This window comes from Aedes aegypti, chromosome 2 (assembly GCF_002204515.2).
Source record: "Aedes aegypti strain LVP_AGWG chromosome 2, AaegL5.0 Primary Assembly, whole genome shotgun sequence".
In the NCBI taxonomy this organism is placed as follows: Eukaryota; Metazoa; Arthropoda; class Insecta; order Diptera; family Culicidae; genus Aedes; species Aedes aegypti.
In genome coordinates this window covers 225,467,659-225,487,750 of record NC_035108.1, presented here as the reverse complement: position 1 = coordinate 225,487,750, position 20,092 = coordinate 225,467,659, and the positions used below count along the sequence as shown (strand labels likewise).

At 41.8% G+C, this 20,092-nt stretch overlaps 1 protein-coding gene across 14 annotated transcripts in view; it reads left to right on the top strand.

The window, feature by feature from the left end:
• Positions 1 to 20,092, top strand: part of LOC5574827 (coiled-coil domain-containing protein AGAP005037) — a 302,411-nt gene that overhangs the window by 218,760 nt on the left and 63,559 nt on the right. For all 14 annotated transcript variants that reach the window (XM_021844163.1, XM_021844162.1, XM_021844160.1 and 11 more), the window contains one exon: positions 13,707 to 13,879. In XM_021844163.1, the coding sequence (XP_021699855.1) occupies positions 13,707 to 13,879 (173 nt within the window). The remainder of the gene's footprint in view (positions 1 to 13,706; positions 13,880 to 20,092) is intronic.

Here is a 20,092-nt window from a genome sequence, read left to right as displayed (position 1 = left end):
AATCGTTTCGAGGTATCCTCGAGATAGATTCACCCAGCCGTGATAAGTTGCGTGTCACAGTCGGTGACCGCGACCAGGCGAATAAAATTGCTGCCTTTGAGCTCTTTTTGATGGAGTACAGAGTCTACATTCCCAGTCGAGAGGTCGAATGTTATGGAGTGGTCACGGAGCATAACTTGACTCGCGCAGACATCATGTCAGGAGCTGGTGGGTTTAAAAATCGTGCCGTTCCGCTAGCCCCTGTTCTTGATGCAAATCAAATGAACAAAGTGTTCCCCGATGGCTCAAAACAGCCGTCAAATTCGTTTCGTGTGACCTTCTCCGGATCAGCCTTACCAAGCGTCCTTGTGATTGGGCGTCTTCGATTACCCGTCCGTCTCTACGTACCGACGGTTATGCACTGTGAAAAGTGCCGGCAGTTGGGCCACACTGCACCTTACTGCAGCAACAAACCACGCTGCGGTAAGTGTGGCGAACAACATGCCGAAGGTTCCTGCAATATGGAGCCAAGATGTACCTCTTGTGGCCAAGCTCCTCACGAGCTCAGTGCATGCCCGAAGTACCTAGAGCGGGAGAAACATACCATAAACTCCCTGAAACAACGGTCTAGGCGATCTTATGCAGACATGCTGAAAAAGATCGCTCCGACTGTTGTTCCATCGGCCCACTCTATAACCAGTAGCAATATCTTCGCATCCCTGCCGGATAATGATCAATGCGATGACTCTGAGGATGGGGAAGAGTATACCATAATTGAAACAGGAACGAAAAGGAAGCGTGCGGTTACAAAACGGCACTTGAAGCAACAGGCTTCTCAGAACGTTCCTGTTGTTCAAAACTCTCCTCAAAACCCTTTGGCAAAATCAAGAAATGGCGGAAATACCAAAAAATCCTCACCTCCAGGTTTCAAATTTTCAGCTGGAGAATTTCCGTCACTTCCGGGAACATCTAAAACCCCAGTTGCCCCAGTTTTTCGCCCAAAAACTCAACCACCCGAAACGAGAAACCTAATCAACATGGCACTTTCTTTGGTGAAACCTTTTCTAAAGCAAATAGGGCCCAGATAGCCGTAGCGGTAAACGCGCAGCTATTCAGCATGACCATGCTGAGGGTTGTGGGTTCGAATCCCACTGGTCGAGGATCTTTTCGTAAGGGAAATTTTCTCGATTCCCAGGGCATAGAGTATCTTCGTACCTGCCACACGATATACGCATGCAAAAATGGTCAATCGGCAAAGAAAGCTCTCAGTTAATAACTGTGGAAGTGCTCATAAGAACACTAATCTGAGAAGCAGGCTTTGTCCCAGTTGGGACGTAACGCCAGAAAGAAGAAGAAGAAGCTTCAAAGTGGCCGATTCTTGACTCGTTCATATCTTTCGATGGCTAACTTATCCAATGAGGTCGGAGAAATGATCGAAGTGCTACAGTGGAATTGTAGAAGTCTTATAAAAAATATGGAGGCGTTCAAATTTTTAGTACACAGCACTCACTGTGACATATTTGCTCTTTGTGAAACATGGATAACTTCTGATAAAAATATCTCTTTCCACGATTTTAATATTATTCGTCTAGATCGAGGGGATGGATATGGAGGGGTGCTCTTGGGGATTAATAAGCTCCACTCCTTTTACAGAATCGACTTCCCCTCGATGACAGGCATTGAAGTAGTTGCATGTTATATCACAGCTCGAGGGAAAAGCCTCAGCATAGCCAGTGTATACATACCGCCAAATGCTAGAGTATCTCGCAGAGACCTTGCGGCAATATGCGAAGCTATGCCTGCGCCATGGTTGATCCTAGGAGATTTTAATTCTCACGGTACAGCCTGGGGGTCACCGAGGGACGACAATCGCGCAACTTTAATATATGATCTTTGCGACTACTTCAATCTGACAATCTTGAACACTGGGGAAGCAACACGAATAAAACCTCCAGATCCCCCAAGTATGTTAGACCTCTCAATCTGTTCGAATTCATTATCATTGGATTGCATGTGGAAAGTAATTCAGGATCCCCATGGTAGTGATCACCTGCCTATCAAAATTTCAGTTACCAATAATTCGTGTCGAACACACCAGATCGACGTAGCGTATGACCTCACGAAGCATATCGACTGGGGAAAATATGCTGAAGCGATCTCCGTAGGTGAGCAATCGGTCGAGATACTTCCTCCGCTGGAAGAATACCAATTCTTATCCGCGTTGATTATAAACAGTGCTCTTCAAGCTTAGCGTAAACCGGTTCCAGGATCTTCAGTGCGACGTCGGCCGCCCACCCCGTGGTGGGATGGCGAATGCACCGGAGTCTATCGCGAAAGATCAGATGCGTTTAAAGAATATCGGAAACGTGGCACGCGCGATAACTACGATCGATATTGCTCTCTTGACCGCAAGTTCAAGAGCCTCGTGAAAGCGAAGAAACGCGGTTACTGGAGGAATTTCGTTAATGGCCTATCACGGGAAACGTCGATGCGAACTCTTTGGACGGTCGGAAGAAGAATGCGCAATGCGGTATCGGTAAATGAGGATCGTGAAAGCTCTTCTCGATGGATATTCGACTTCGCGAAGAAAGTTTGCCCGGATTCTGTCCAAGTACAAACGATCACACGAGATTATCCAGACGAAAGGAATGAAATGGACTCAATTTTTTCGATGGCAGAATTCTCACTTGCTCTCCTTTCATGTAACAATTCTGCCCCAGGTATGGACAGGATTAAGTTCAACTTGCTCAAAAACCTCCCAGACGTCGCAAAGAGGCGCTTGTTGAACTTGTTCAATGCATTCTTGGAGAGCAACATTGTTCCGGATGATTGGAGACAAGTGAGAGTTATTGCCATCCAAAAACCAGGAAAGCCTGCTTCGGACTACAACTCGTACCGTCCTATTGCGATGTTGTCGTGTCTTCGAAAGTTGTTAGAGAAGATGATTCTCTTTCGGCTGGACAAATGGGTTGAATCGAATGGCCTTCTCTCAGATACTCAATTTGGATTCCGCAGAGGCAAAGGAACGAGCGCCTATGCTCAAAAAGAACAAATGGGCTCAGTCTTTTTGGATATTAAGGGGGCTTTTGATGCAGTTTGCGTAGATGTCCTTTAAGACAAACTCCACGAGTGTGGACTTTCCCCGATTTTGAACAACTACTTGTACAATTTGTTGTCTGAGAAGCATATGTTTTTCTCACATGGAAACTCGACAACTTTGCGAATAAGTTACATGGGTCTCCCCCAGGGCTCGTGTTTAAGTCCTCTTCTTTACAATTTTTACGTAAGAGATATTGATGATTGTCTCATGAGAAATTGCTCGTTAAGACAGCTTGCGGATGACGCCGTTGTTTCTGTCACAGGACCAGAGGCGGACGATTTGCAAGGACCGTTGCAAGATACTCTGGACAATTTGTCTGCATGGGCTGTGAAGCTGGGTATCGAATTCTCTCCGGAGAAAACTGAGTTAGTTGTCTTTTCTAGGAAGCGTAATCCTGCGGATCTAGAGCTTCAATTCATGGGTAAGGAACTCTCTCAAGGTTTATCACATATGTATTTAGGGGTCTGGTTTGATTCTAAATGCACCTGGGGAAAACAAATTAGATATCTGTATCAGAAGTGCCAACAACGAATCAACTTCATGCGTACACTCACAGGAACATGGTGGGGAGCCCACCCGGATGATCTGATAAAGCTATATCGCACCACGATTCTGTCGGTTCTTGAATACGGTAGTTTTTGCTTCCAATCCGCCACGAAAACACACATTCTGAAGCTCCAGCGTATTCAGTATCACTGTCTTCGGATCGCTTTAGGCTGTATGAACTCGACTCATACCATGAGCTTAGAGGTGTTAGCAGGAATACTGCCTTTATCAGATCGGTTCGTGGAATTGTCGTTAAGGTTCCTCATCCGCTGTGAAGTGTTAAACCCGTTGGTAATTGAAAATTTTGAGAAGCTAATCGAACGAAATCCTCAAACAAGATTTATGACATTGTACTACGCGTACATGACTCTGGAGGTTAACCCTTCTTTGAATCTTTCCAATCACGGTTGCTTCCCTGACTTCTCAAGTTCCGCTGTAGTTTTTGATCTGACCATGAAGCAAGATATCCGTGGAATACCAGATCTGCTTCGTTCGGAGCAAATACCAAAATTTTTTGCAAGCAAGTTCGGTCACGTCAGCTGCGATAGAAGGTTTTACACAGACGGGTCAAAAACAAATGATTCCACTGGATTTGGTGTATATAACGAGTTTCATAGCGCCGCATATAAACTTCAGAACCCTTGCTCCGTGTATATCGCAGAATTAACGGCTATACATTACGCATTAGAGCGAATTGCCTCTCTTCCCTCTGATCAATATTTCATTTTTACGGATAGCCTTAGCTCCATAGAGCATAGGTTCCCAAACTTTTCGAGTGCACGACCCACCTAGCCCTCTGGCGTGTTCTTCGCGACCCACCAGGTGAAAAATGTTGATACATTAGTTTTCCACCTAAACTTTCGAAGTCTATCGTTACTTTATTGGAAACGATATGTACCTAGAACGTTTAAATTACAGAGTTTTCGATGTTGCCAACATTTCAATGTCACTAATTCTGGTTCAAATAATATTGTTCACATCGAAATATTATATTCAACCTTAATACATTTTTTATGGAAATATAAACTTTACATAGAATTTCAGGAATCAAGAAAAAAAAGTTTTTCTAAACTAAAGTTATCAATTTTGTGATATTTTCGATGGTTAATTTTTGCTCGACTAGAAATTTTAGCAGTAAGAGTGCAGTTTATTATTAAAAATCACTGACTCCCAGTATTTGTGATAAAATTTGCTGAACAAATATTGTAAAATTTCATTTTTGGCTAAATTTCATGTTTCATGAATTTATGTTTCAGAATTTTGACACAGAAATATAGTATGTAAATCTGGTGTTTCGCGCGCAGTGCAGTGAAAAAGTGCGTTGTATTTTGCGGTAAGCACAGGGCTGCGACGGAAGAAACAGCATTACATCCTGGTAAAATCATTCTTCATTATTATTTACCTACCTATTTCCATATGAAACTAAATACGTGCCAGGGTCGAACATTTAATTTTCGATTCGGGAAGTGTAAAAATATTTCAGATATCCATTTGATATCTGGGTGTTTTTATGCGGGGCTTACTGTATATGAAAATGACCTCAGAATGTGTGTGTATTTACTGCCATTCTTGAAATGGGTCGTTGGAATTTCAGTAGAGCTATCACCTTTCATCTCCTGGGCTAAAATTGTCTGCAGATATGAAGATATCGAAGGGTATCAATAAATACATGCATACAATTTTCTTCCATAAAAACACTGCCGGTCAGTGGGAGGTGGATTGTACACACACACACACACACACAGAAATATAGTATGTAAATCTATGCATTTAACCAAACTCCTTGCACATTAGCGTTGATGTAAAATAGTTCACCATATTTACGCAAAACTTTTATTATATGAAAAATTAAGTTTGTTTTGAACAAAATATTTGACAGCTTCAATTTTTTAATATTGTTCCAAGAAAATTTGAAATGCCATGTCAAGCTGTGATCATCAGTAGGTACCTAACCATTTTTACTTCAATTCGGGGAGACATTTGAAAATGTAGAAAAAAAATCTAAGGCAATTAATACAAATTGAGTTTTTTTTCGCGACCCACCAGAGTGCAGCTCACGACCCCCCTGGGGGTCGCGACCCACAGTTTGGGAAACTATGCCATAGAGGCTATTCGTTCAATGAGGCCGGTAAAGCACTCTCCGTATTTCCTCGGTGAAATACGATCTACATTGAGTGCTCTATCGAATGAATCATATACTATCACCTTGGCCTGGGTCCCTTCGCATTGCTCGATTCCAGGCAATGAGAAAGCGGACTCGCTTGCCAAGGTGGGCGCTATGGAAGGCGATATTTATGATCGACAAATTGCCTTCAATGAATTTTTTTCAATGGCTCGTCAACATGCATTGGTCAGCTGGCAACAAAAGTGGGATGCCGGAGAATTGGGCAGGTGGTTACATTCCATTCTCCCGCGGGTATCGAAGAAGCCGTGGTTCAAGGGGTTGGACTTAAGCCGAGACTTTATTAAGGTAATGTGTCGTCTTATGTCCAATCACTACTCTCTAGGCTCTCACTTCTATCGAATAGGGCTCACAGATAGCAATCACTGCAGCTGCGGTGCAGGTTACCAAGATATCAACCACGTAGTTTGGGAATGCCCCGAATACGGTTTTGCCAGATCTGATTTTTGTGCATCCCTCAGGGCCCAAGGGAAACCAGAAAAGGAAGACATAAGGGATGTGTTGGGTAAACTTGACTTTGTGTACATGAAGCTTATGTACAATTTTTTGAAACAAGCTAACATTCTTGTTTAACTCCCCTTTCTTGTTGGTCCACTTGTTCACCTTGTGTCCCCTCGAAACCCGTCTTTTTGTATCGTTACAGGTTGTCATTGTCCACTCAACGTTCGACCAGCAGCAAAGCAAACACGTCACACCTTAAAGCTGCTGAATGTCAACGGAACGATCCCATTGTCCTATCCCTTCCTTTAAATAATTGTTACCCCTAACCTCGACCAAACCGCGAGTTTTTCGGTTCCCCAAAACTAACATAGAAAATTAAGAAAACACCATGAATTTGTAAATAAAATCAAAAGAACTCGGCTCCGTAATGGCGCATGAGCCTAATAAATAAATGATCAAGTAAAAAAAAAAAAAAAAAAAACTGTTACTTGAAAACCGGCACATACGAAGGGCAGAGCGTGCAAAACCGTCAAAATTCAAGTGAACGTTATTAAAATTTCTAGGTGTTTTTCGATATTTTCACATTTCAAAAAATTTAATGCCTAAATATAGTTGAGTGTGCCAAACTTCTATTGATTTTTTTTAACTCCTCATTCTTTTTCATAGTGAACAACATAAAGTGATTGATTTTGACCAAAATAAGTTCATCTGACCATTGTGCTCAAACCAAGAATTCAAAAAAGAAGTCAAAGAAGGCAAGAAAACATGCCAACTGTCAGTGAGCTGTCTCCTCTTTCTCAGGTATTCACTAAGCCGGGATGTGTTATATAGATTGATTGTTGGTTTTCATTAAGCCCTGGCCAAATTTAATAAGACTACCGTGCACCCTCGCTTATTTGAACGGTACCTTATGCAAACCATCGGGTTTCATTTTTAATTTGAACTTCTAGTAACCCTACGAACAACAGAAAATCGTACTTCTGGTTACCCTTTTGGCTGTTTCGTTTTGATTCTGCGTTCCGTTCCACAGTGTTCCATTTCACTATACTCCGTTTCATTTTTAATCTGAACGATGTGCAAATTAGCGGAGTACAAATTAAAAAGTGTTCAGATTAAATGTGGTCAAACCAACGGGGGTACCCGGTATTATTATAGATTCATATATTATTGGATTTATATATTTATTATTGGAAATCTAGAAAAATCCCGAACAAAAATAGCTCAAAATGGATTTGTTTCTTCAGCAACATTATTTCCATATAAACCTAAATTGTTTTTAGGACACCTTTAAATCACCACCGAAAATGCTGAAAATTTCACAGAACTCTACTGCCGTGAATCGTAAGTCAGTCCCATCTGCATTTTCGTCAAAAATGACTTGAGTTCAGTACTGCGAAACACGTTTCTGTCTCAAGCATCAAAATACTTAATTAAGGCTCAAGAATCCATCATTCAATCATCAACAATCATCAAAAATTAAAAACCAGTTTTTTCATTCAAATTTAAAGAAATCTACACGAAAATCTATCATCGCATTACTGATAGCAAGTGCAATGCAATGATAGATTTTCATGACCATTACTTGAATTTAGTGCAAAAAAAAACTGGTTTTGGAAATTTATAAAACGATGATGGTTATTTTCCTCTTAAGGGTTGCTGAATCCATTGTCGTTTTAAAAAATATCATAGCACTTCTAGTTTTTGAGATATTGGCTGTTGAAAATGCAAAATTTGACTATATCAGCCAACTTGCATGCAATTTTGCCAGCTTGTATCAATGTGCTATAATACAGGTGAGGAGATGATTCTGTATAATACACAACTGTTTGTATGTATTAGTGCACCGATATTTTTTCACTCAGCAACCCATTGCATTATGAATATGTGTGACGTCATACTGTTTGTTATCGAAAGTTTCTGAGGCTGCATTGCTAGTCACCCTTTCGTTACCAAGGTTGTGTTGTGTGTTGTTAGACAAACAAAAACACGAAAAAAAATCAGCACGGGAAAATGGCTCTCGAGGTAATTCATGTAATTTAGTTTTAACTTTTGTTTTATTTTAGGATGGAATTTTATAATGCATGAGATGAAACTATAAGTGAAACCGTAAAGTACTGAGATGTAGGCTGAGCCGCAAAATACTTGCAGATAATAGATGTGCATGCATTTCACTAACACTTTGCGTTAGATGATGCATTCGTGATTGTAGTGCTGTAGTGCTTATTCAATTTGATTGGGAAAAAGGAAAAATAATATTTTTCAACCGCGAAGTACAGGGGATAGGCAAAATCTGGGAGGGAGGCACCGATATTACACACGAAATATGACACAAAGTTATTTTGAATTGCAAGAAAACTCCAGCTTGCCAACGACAATCAAGGCAGACTTGATGAAAATCGCTAGTTTTCTTTTGTTGTGTTCCTTTGATCGTTCTGGACAAACATGGAAAAAGGGCCAAAGTTTTCTGAGCATTTAATTTTCGTTTTTATTGGAAAAAGTAAAATAATGCGTATTTGAACACTTTATATTCAATCAGGATAAAAGGTGCTATTGTGACATTACTTTTGAATAAGCATGAATAGCTTTTCAATCGATTTTTTGTCACATTTGATAAAATGCAAAAATTAGTTTTAATCAATTACGCGCTTTTATCATGTTTGTCCATTGTTTTAGATCTGGGCTCACAGTGACAGTTCGTGACAGCAGAATCTCGGCTCACCTTGACGTACATAAATTTCGTATTGGTTTCTCCCTCCCAGGGCAAAATGATTGAGATAGGCAAAATTTTGCCCAAATTCAAATGCTTATAACTTTATGAAAAATGGATGAAATTGGATGCATCTGGAAGCAGTCGACGGCAAATTTGGTCCAGTTTTAGGAACTTTCTTGGCCATGCATATTGGCCATTGGACACCGGAGATGTTCCGGATTTTCTGAGGTCATGTCCAAATGTCATTTTTTCTGTCGCTTGTATTTCTGTGCGGTGTCAAGTTCGATAGATGTTTGCAATTTTCCTAGAAACTAGAACTAATAGGAAGTTGAATGCCACCGGACGCATTAAGATTGGTTGGAAATCTTCAGAAATATGACCATTTCCGTAAAACTGGTTCCGGAAAGCATGGTCAGTCATGTTTGTATTTCCAATCATGTTAATATTATACGGAGCTATATCCAAGCGGACACTAACCTTAAAAATGATGATTCCTGCAGCATATTCAGAACCATTAGATGCACAGACTACACTATAGAAGGTTCCAAGTACCCTGGGGGAAGTGGTCAATTAGGAACATATCCGGAACCATATCAATATGGGCATCAAACTTCATGATTTTTAAAGTTTATGCTTTCCGAAGCATTTCCAGCATCACCGGCTGCCATGACCACTTTATAGTAGGTTCCAGCTGCCCCGGGGAATGTGGCCGATTCGGAACATGTCCGTTCATCTGTTTAGAATCACATTCTACCATAAAAAGTAAGATCCATGGGACTTGGAAAATGGCGATCATTTTCAGAATCACATGATGTAATAATCACTCTATAGTAGATTCCAGGAGCCCCTAGAGATGTGGCCAATTCGAAACATGACCTCATCCCCCAGGGCCCATGGAACCTGCTATACAGTGGTCGTATAAATAAGTTGCGCTGTAAATACTTCTATTAGCATCACCTTCAAAAATCTTGATGTTTATACCCATATTGATGTGTTTTCGGGCATGTTTTGAATTGGCCACATCCCCCGGGGCACCTGGAACCTACTATAAAGTGGTCATGGCAGCCGGTGATGCTGAAAATGCTTCGGAAAGCATAACCTTTGAAAATCATGAAGTTTGATGCCCATATTGATATGGTTCCGGATATGTTCCTAATTGACCACTTCCCCCGGGGTACCTGAAACCTTCTATAGAGTGGTCTGTGCATGTAATGGTTCTGAATACGCTGCAGGAAACATCATTTTTAAGGTTGCTGTCCGCTTGGATATAGCTCCGGATAATATTTACATGATTTGAAATACAAACATGACTGACCATGCTTTCCGGAACCAGTTTTACGGAAATGGTCATATTTCTGAAGATTTCCAACCAATCTTAATGCGTCCAGTGGCATTCAACTTCCTATTAGTTCTAGTTTCTAGGAAAATTGCAAACATCTATCGAACTTTACACCGCACAAAAATACAAGCGACAGAAAAAATGACATTTGGACATGACCTCAGAAAATCCGGAACATCTCCGGTGTCCAGTGGCAAATATGCATGGCCCAGAAAGTTCCTAAAACTGGACCAAATTTGCCGTCGACTGCTTCCAGATGCATCCAATTTCATCCATTTTTCATACAGTTATAAGCATTTGAATTTGGGCAAAATTTTGCCTATCTCAATCATTTTGCCTATCCCCTGTATATTCCAAGAATATTTTTGTTGGTAATAAACAACAAACATATTCTTGGAATATACTTGTACGACTATTACGTCTAGGTGTTAGCTGCTGGTTTTTTTCGGTCTAACCTTAGCTTGTTCCACGATATGGAACGTTTTGTACCCATTCTTAGCATTCCGTTGGAACCGTATGACGTCACCCATGTTTATTTTGAATTTCCACTGCACTAATACAATCACACACAGACTTTCTCCTCACCTCTTCTATATCACATTGAGCTTGTATGGCAATTTATTCGCTTAATTTGCCACATAATTCAAACTTCATGTCTATAATTTATGGGCAGTTATGGGCAGTGCAAGCATGTTGAAAAAATTGATTTAATCTATATTTTATCGTGAAATTTCAACCAAACTATATCTTAAATGAAAGTTTAAGTCCTTTTTTGCATGCTTGCACATCACAAAAAAATTTGATAAATCATACTTTAAATTTCATGTAAACATCAATTAAACCGGTATTTTATACAACTTTGGCGACCTGTAGATAAAAACTGCGACTTGCATGGACATTTCTGAGAAGGGCATCAGATTCAGCGACCACAAATTTACTAGAGACACATAATTTTATCATTGAGACACGCAAAAATGTCATTTTTGTTGCGCTGTGTATTTAACACTAGTCGAAATTTTAAACATCTAAAGTTGGCCTTCCTTTCATAAAATGTTGTTCAAGTTTCAGTTAGTGTTCAAATGCTATATCTTTCAAACCCTGATTCTTATTTTTTTAGTAATTTCTATTGAAATTCGCCCCTATTTAAATAACATGGGCATATATATGATCCCTAGGATAAACCATATGCATTTGATACAAAATACACAAACCACTTTAATTTGTGATTTCGTCAACGAACTAACTTAAAATTCACTAGAAAGATGCTCGGACATCACATCTTCTAAATGTTATGGTTATTTTTCCTCTATATAAAGGATAAAAGTAATATGTTAATCAGTCCACAGTTCAACAAGTATTTATAGCCCAAAAATTCCGTAGGTACGAACAAGTAAAATGTACCAGAATCATAAGGTAGCTACTGCTTGAGATAGTTAGACATAACAATTATTTGATTCGTTTTGGAATGGTTGATAATGCAGCATATGTTTTTTAACATGAAAATATCTCATGAAAATCCCTCCCCTTGGTTATGCGACCTTGCCGCGATGGGAGAGCATAATCCATTAGCCCATATGATGGAAACCAAAGGCGTAACCTGTAGGGTCGATGTACCAATAGCCGCATAGCTAAGAACAAATATTCGTATAAAATCGAAAAATAACGCTAGCGTCATTATTTTTACATCATCTGAAAGCTTTTTATCTTGGTTTTGTGGAAAAAATATGAAAACTGCGAAAACTCATATGTTTGCATTTATTATCGCTTGTGCCACTATAGGAATACATGTGCCTATAGTAGCACTATTTCTAATTTCTGTTCCTATAGTAGCACTAGCATCACGGCGTTGGCAAAATACTAATCAAAACCGTATTATTACAAAGCTTTTATATTTTTCCTTGAAAGTGTGGATCATTTGATGTAAAAAAAGTTCCTAATTCATTAATTATTTGGTATAATAAAAAATAGTTTCTCTCAGTAGTGCTACTATAGGAACAATAGGTTAACTATAGGCGCAAGGGAGCTCAAATTTTAAGCAAAACTAATTATTTCGATCATTTTTTGAACAAAATCATGTTGTGTATCAATGGTACTTAGATAAATAGCTCCTGACCTTCATGTCAAAAAATATTTTGAAAAGATTCATAGCAAAACGGCCGTAAAAAGCCACTAGTGCGACTATAGGGGACTGTCCACTAAGGGAACACTGACCCTAGTGGTGGTATCACATTTTGGCACTTTTTGCTTAAAGCCGCGTCATAATTCATATGGCATAGACGCAATAATATCTCGGATGTGATCCAACGGACATTCTGCGTCATTGATAGAATTGATGCCCATTTCAAATAATTAATCTATTCGAAGTGGACATTAATACTATTGGTGACGTTCAGTTTGCCTTTTGCTAACCAGAATGATCCGTAGCCACTCTTACTATTAGCTAGTTAGATACATCGTTATCATATACGACGTAGGGAATACATAGGAACTCTTAGGAAAATGACTAGTAGATTCACTGAGTAGAAATAAGTGGCGACAATCTTATTTTAATATGGTTTTTACATTGCCATAATAAGAAATACCTCTTTTGTAACAGCGGTATAAATAATATAATTCCAGCTTCATTTTCGCAAAATTTACAAGTATAAAGTAGGCGTTGTGAAGCATTGCATTTGCCACCGAAAAGTGAATCTTGTAGGAGACTGTAATAGAAGCCTAAGGTAACTTTACTCTTCAATATTCACTATAAAATGACTATGGAAAGTAAGACGCTGAGATCGATCATTAAGGTACACTTGCTAGTTTCGAGAAATTGTTGAACAGACAAGGAAAGCGACTTTTTTCGTTAAGGATATATGAACGTAATGACCAATAAATACTTTTAACAACAAAAAATAAAATTAACTAGAACTACTACTAAACAGCCTAATTTTGTTAAAACTTGACGACAATTGACATTTAAGACTCTAATCTTACGTAAAAGACAGTAGTAATCAGAATAGCACTTGAATGACAAATTATTCAAAACCATTTCGACTAGAGTAGAGGGTAGAGGGGAAACTTGGCAAAAGCCAGACCGAGGGTTCAGCCTTGACAAGTTAAGCTGTCAGACAAAAAAAAAAAAAAAAAAAAAAAAAAAAAAAAAAAAAAAAAAAAAAAAAAAAAAAAAAAAAAAAAAAAAAAAAAAAATATCTCATGAAAATGGCCTTCAATCTACAAATCTCTGTAACTTTTATTTCCCTCAGAAATCCTTTGATGTATACATATATTTATTATGAACATGATATTTTTGCTTTTTGGTATAGCTTGCAATACTTAATAATTTATTATTGTTGAAATGTCTGAGAGTTGCAGTTTATTTGTATTTTTTAATTATTTATACCAATAATCAAATTTACATTCTTTGCAGACGAAAATGACTAGAGAGGAGGAAATTTACAAACAAGAAGTAATACGATTAGAAAAGGATTTGAGTGATTTGGAATCATCGGTTGAGGGTTTACGAGGAGAAGTTATCAATCGTCGCACTCGTGTTAATATGACGGCAGTTGAAGACATGGCTCTTGTTCTCAGTAGGGCGAGGTAAGTTTAATGTATCAATCAAAGTGATCATATACAGTAAAGAACTACTTGGGCACCTCTATGAATGGTTGTCTAAAACATTGTAAAAAAAACACTTCTATACTGCCGTGAACCGCAAGTCAGTCTCATCTGCATTTTCGTCAAAATTGAGTTGAATTCAGTTTTCAACATATCTCCCAATGCTCTTTCAGCTGCACTAATTAGATATTAAGATTTGTTCGGAAAAAATAGAAAACAACAGCAAGTCAAATTGTCCCATAATGAAAAGCAATCGCATATCAGTCCCACTACAGATTTCCGCACCGTGTAGCAAAGAAATGAATTGTGTATTGATTACCTTTATATTTTTCTCGGAACGATATCGTAGTGAAAAGTGAAATGCGAAAGTTTTATTAAGATTTGAACATATTCTAATCCTCTGGATTTTTTTAATATTCGTATTCAAAACGATTTTGGAAACTTCACAGCCCATTTTCTCAATGCCTACTTTTTACAGATAGGACTGACTTGCGATTCACGGCAGTATATGACGTATATTGTGACCACATATGGGCCAAGTTGCTTCGAAAACAAACTCCTGCGAGCTCAAAAAAGTCATGTTGAACCTTTCACCAACTGTCACTGAAAACCGCACATTGGAATGGCATAGTGCGAAAATTCGGTTAAAACTAGAGTCAAATATTTTCAAAGTTTGACAACTACCGAAAAACTAATATGTAATGTATATACTTTTCAATTGTATTAAATGGACAAACTGATATGAAGTTTTGCGAAAAAGTTACACGTCTTCTCGGTAAGAATCGAACTCACGACTCCCTGATCTCTAGTTAGGGCACGTTACCCCTACACCACGAGAGGACTCATGGACGCAGAAGTTAACCTGATTCCGATTTCAGACCAAACGACTCAAACGACCGGGCTAGGCATTGGATATACATAGAAAGCGTTGTTTTTGGATGGGCATCTAATTATTCGGAAAGAGGTGCACTTTGCGAAAAAGGACCACGTGATTATTGAGCTGAAATCGAATTCAGGTTAACTTCTGCGTTCATGAGTCCTCTCGTGGCATGAGGGTAAGGCGCCCTAACTAGAGATCAGCGAGTTGTGAGTGTTGGAGTATTCGACTCCGGAACGACAGGTCTTCCCGGAAGAACTCGACGACGAGCAGAGTAGCGAATACGCGGCGGACACAGCCAAGCACCAGCGGACAAAGGAAATCGGATTTGGAATCGAATCACTTAACTCGCGAGGAAAAAACTACGATTAGGAAATTAACTTTTATTAGCAGCGGTAAAAACACGTTTATAATACGCGGCAGACTTTGTTGTAATAATGATTGTCTGTTGGTTCAATGAGTGAGGGGTGTGCGGATAATATAGGCTAACAAATGGAAAGGGATAAATCATTGTACTCCGACACTCCTCCTCAATGTTCAGTCACTTTACATTGCAACCCCGAGCATATCACGGAATCGCTCGAGCTTAGTCGGTCCAAGCGGCTTTGTGAGGACATCAGCAGCCATAATATCGGTCGGGCAGTACTCCAGGGTTAACTGTCCACTGTTGCAGAGCTCCTCCACGAAGCGCTCCTTCGTGTCGATGTGCTTCGACTTTCGACTTGACCGCCCTGTCTTCACAAAAGTTATACAACTCTGATTGTCCTCTCTCAGGATCGTTGGCTTCTTCTGTTCCTCATCAAGATCGCGCAGAAGATGTCTCAGCCAGATGGCATCCTGGCTTGCTTCACAGAGCGCAACATACTCGGCTTCCATGGAGCTGAGTGTCACGCACGTCTGACGTCTGCTAGCCCAAACGATCGCTCCATCTCCGTATTTGAAGACAAACCCTGACGTTGATCGGCGTGTCTCTACATCATCTGCCCAGTCCGAGTCACTGTAGCCAGTCAATGCACTACCGGAACCTGCTCTCAGATGTAGATAGTACTCCTTCGTTCCGCGGAGGTAGCGCAGTACACGTTTGGCTGCCGTCCAGTCACATTCTGTGGGCTTGGAAAACTTGCGTCCTAGTATAGCTGCGCTGGCAGCGATGTCCGGTCGGGCACATACGGAAAGGTAGAGAAGTCCACCTACTAAGCTTCTGTACTGCGTAGGGTTCTGAAGCTCATCGCTGTTATCTACGGTCTTGGCATACTCAGGGTCCATAGGGGACTTCGCCAGTTTGGCCTGTCCCATCCCGAATCGGTCGATCAGCTGATCAATATATGCCAGCAAACGTAGCTTGAAAGCTCCTTCTTCGCGCTTCACCTCCATGCCTAGGAAGTGACTCACGTCTCCCAAGCAAGTTAGCTCGAATTCTCCGTTGAGAGCATCAACTACACGCTTGATTTCCCCTTCATCAGCCGACGCGACGAGCATATCGTCAACGTATACCAACAGAAATACAGTTTTACCACGTACCTTTTTGATGAACAGACACTGGTCTGCGGTTGACTGTTGGAAACCAAGCCGGCCGAGAACATCCTGCAGCTTTATGTTCCAGCATCTGGCTGACTGGCGCAGCCCGTAAATGCTGCGTTTTAGCCTGCAGACAAACTCCTCCTGACCCGATACTGCATAACCCGGTGGTTGCCTCATAAAAACCTCTTCTTCAAGTTCCGCGTTCAAATAGGCCGTCTTAACATCAAGGTGTTTAACGGCAAGTCCCTTCTTTGCGGCCACAGCGAGGAACGTGCGGAATGTTGCGTGCTGAGTTACCGGAGCGTACACTTGATCAAAATCAATTCCATACTTCTGCGCGTAACCTTGCGCCACAATGCGGGCTTTACACTTCACAACTTGTCCCAACTCGTTTTTCTTCACCTTAAAAACCCACTTTGAACCGATCACTTTGCGTCCTTTCGGTGGTAATACCAGTTCCCAGGTTTGGTTTCGGCGATGCGACTCGAGTTCGTCGGCCATCGCATTCCGCCACACTTTAATCTGTTTTGCTTCTTCCACACTGTTCGGTTCTTCTTGCACGCATTCCGCACTTCCTGCTGCAATGTCCAGCACAAAATCGTTCAAATGCTGAGGCACAACACCACGGTTCTTCCTTACAGGTCGTCGCACTTCATTGTCTCTCAGTTCTTCATCGTCGCTTAGCGACTCGTACATACTTCGATCACTGTCATTGTCATTCGGTACATTTCGATCTCTTCGGACACTTTTTGGTGCTTTCACACCCACTGATTCTTCACCGTTTCCCTTCAACGGCAGGATCTTCTTCTCTCCGGCGACGCGCTCCTCCTCCTCCTCAGGAACAACCGGGAACTCCACCGAAGACGAACCATTGCCGAGCTCGATGAATCGCACATCTCGGCTCACTGTGATCTGGTTGGTGGCACGATCGACGAATCGGTACCCCTTGTGCTCCATAGAGTACCCAACCAGAGTCAACTTTCGAGCTTTACTCTCCATTTTCGATCGCTTCACCGACGGTACATGTACGAAGGCTTCACTCCCGAACACTCTTACGTGGCTTAGGTCCGGTTTTCGTCCCCACCACAGCTCGTATGGGGTGCGCTGGATGGACCTCGACGGTAGTCGGTTCTGGAGGTAGGTAGCTGTCAGCACGGCCTCTCCCCAAAATCGCTTTTCAAGACCGGCATCTAGCAACATGCACGTTGCCATCTCGGTGATTGAGCGGTTTTTCCGCTCCGCGACTCCGTTAGATTGCGGCGAATACGGAGTGGTATATTGCGGCACGATCCCCTCCTTCTTATAGAAACATCGCAACTCGGCGTTATCGAATTCGCCGCCGCCGTCAGAGCGGATGACCCGGGGCTTTCGTCCGAATATGTTCTCCACCCATCGCACAAAATCTTTAATATTTCCCGCAGCTTCTGATTTGCTTTTAAGCAAATACGTCACAGTAAACCGGCTGTGATCATCAATCAGATGCATCACGTACCGATTGCCACTTGGAGTCGTTTCCTTCATGGGGCCACACAGATCGGTGTGGATAATGTCCAGCACTTGGCTAGACTTTCGCTCTTCAACCGGCGGAAACGGAGCACGGGCCGATTTCCCTTCAGCACAACATTCACAAACGATTTGCAAATTGCATTTGCTTACCTTCATTCCGGTCGCCAGATCGTCTTTCACCAGGCGCTCCACCGCCGCCCAATCGCGGTGGCCTAGACGACGATGCCACTGGTGTCGACAGTTTTCCGAATGCTGACCAACAGTAGCGGCCAACGAAGTCGCTCCCTGACGCAGATGGTACAATCCGCTACGTCGGCTACCGGTTGCCACTACTTCACCACTCCGGTTGGAAATCTTACAGTCATCTTTACCAAATGCCACACTCAAGCCTTTCTGTGCCAACTGGCTCACGGAAATCAAACTTGATGCCAGTCCGGGCACGTATTGCACTTCACTCATTTCTATCTTCACTGTGTTCTCCTCGTCGTCGACCCCATACAACACACCACTTCCTTGACCGAAGATCCGGGTGCGTTCTCCATCGGCGAGGGTAATCCATCCACCTTCACACTTCTTCAGCGACGAAAAGAACGACTCATCGGAGGTCATGTGAGCGCTGGCTCCGCTGTCGATTATCCACGACGAAAAATCACTACCGACGGTAAACGCAACACTTTTCGCCTCGTTGTGGGCGGATTTCGCTTTCACGTTATCCTTCTTCGTTGCCTCCTCTCTTTGGGAAGCGATATACTTCCGGCAGTTGCGACGAAAGGTGGCCGGGTTGCTTACAATAATGACACGTTCGGGTTTCCTTTCCTTGACGATCTTTCGTGCGACTCATCTGGGACCGCATCGCCTTTTCGGGTTTCGTCGGAGGGCCGTCTCGCTCCCGACGACGCTGAAACTCATCCATCAAGCGCGCCTTGACGATGTCCATCGAAATCTCGTCGTCTGCCCTGCTGTCGAGCACGGAAACAATCCCATCGAACGACGGGGGAAGACTGCGTAAAAGCATACAAATCTTCGTGTCGGCATCCAGCTTCGTGCCGGCGGCATCCAGACGATCAAACAGCTCGTCAATCTCACTGAGATGCTGTTCAAGATCGCCGTTTTCCACTAAATTTATCGCACACAATCGCTTCAATAGCGACACCCGAACCGAACGACTTGTTTTCTGGTGATAGTTCGCCAAAGCTTCGAAAACGTCACGCGCGTACTTTTTGTTTTTAACGAGAGGAAGCTGGCTATCTTCCAGCAGCAAAACAATCGTTGATTTCGCTTTTCTGTCATCACTACACCACTCTTCATCGCGGTCTTCTTCTTCCGTCGGGACTGGATCTTTCACTGTATACCAAAGATCTTCACGGCTGAGCAACATTTCTAGACGTATTTTCCACGTCTGCCAGTTTTGCCCATTTAACTTTGGCACAGCAAATCTCGCGTCAACCATCGTTCACTTCGCGCACTAACCGGTGACCGAACGAACGTAAACAAAACAACTACGAGCTGCGTGAGCTGTGATGACTCGGTACTTCTCTTCTCACTTTTCTTCGAGCGTTGTTTGCCCGGAACACAACGGAAAACGAAACGGCTTCTTCACTCTTCGCAGTGAACGTCAACTTTTTCCGTTCTGCTTTTCTCCCCGCTATCACACACACTAATCAAACTTCGCTCTCGCCACGTTCACGGGCGCAGCAACTTCTCGCGATTTCTTCCTCCTCCGGGAGGGGAAACACTTAACCTCAAATCTTCCTTATGCGATCGCACTGGGGCTACTCCCTGGGGCCCATAACCTGTTGGAGTATTCGACTCCGGAACGACAGGTCTTCCCGGAAGAACTCGACGACGAGCAGAGTAGCGAATACGCGGCGGACACAGCCAAGCACCAGCGGACAAAGGAAATCGGATTTGGAATCGAATCACTTAACTCGCGAGGAAAAAACTACGATTAGGAAATTAACTTTTATTAGCAGCGGTAAAAACACGTTTATAATACGCGGCAGACTTTGTTGTAATAATGATTGTCTGTTGGTTCAATGAGTGAGGGGTGTGCGGATAATATAGGCTAACAAATGGAAAGGGATAAATCATTGTACTCCGACAGTGAGTTGGTTTGAAAGTTTCACAAACAAAATTATGGTCCAAATCAATAAAGTGCGTTGGCTACAACAGGCTAAGATTTTTCACGATTTTTTAGGTAAATTCAACAAACCCAGCTTTAAAACAATCCAAAAAAAATGTTGTTTTATTTGACAGTTCTTGAAACAAACAATAATTTAGGTTGATTCAAA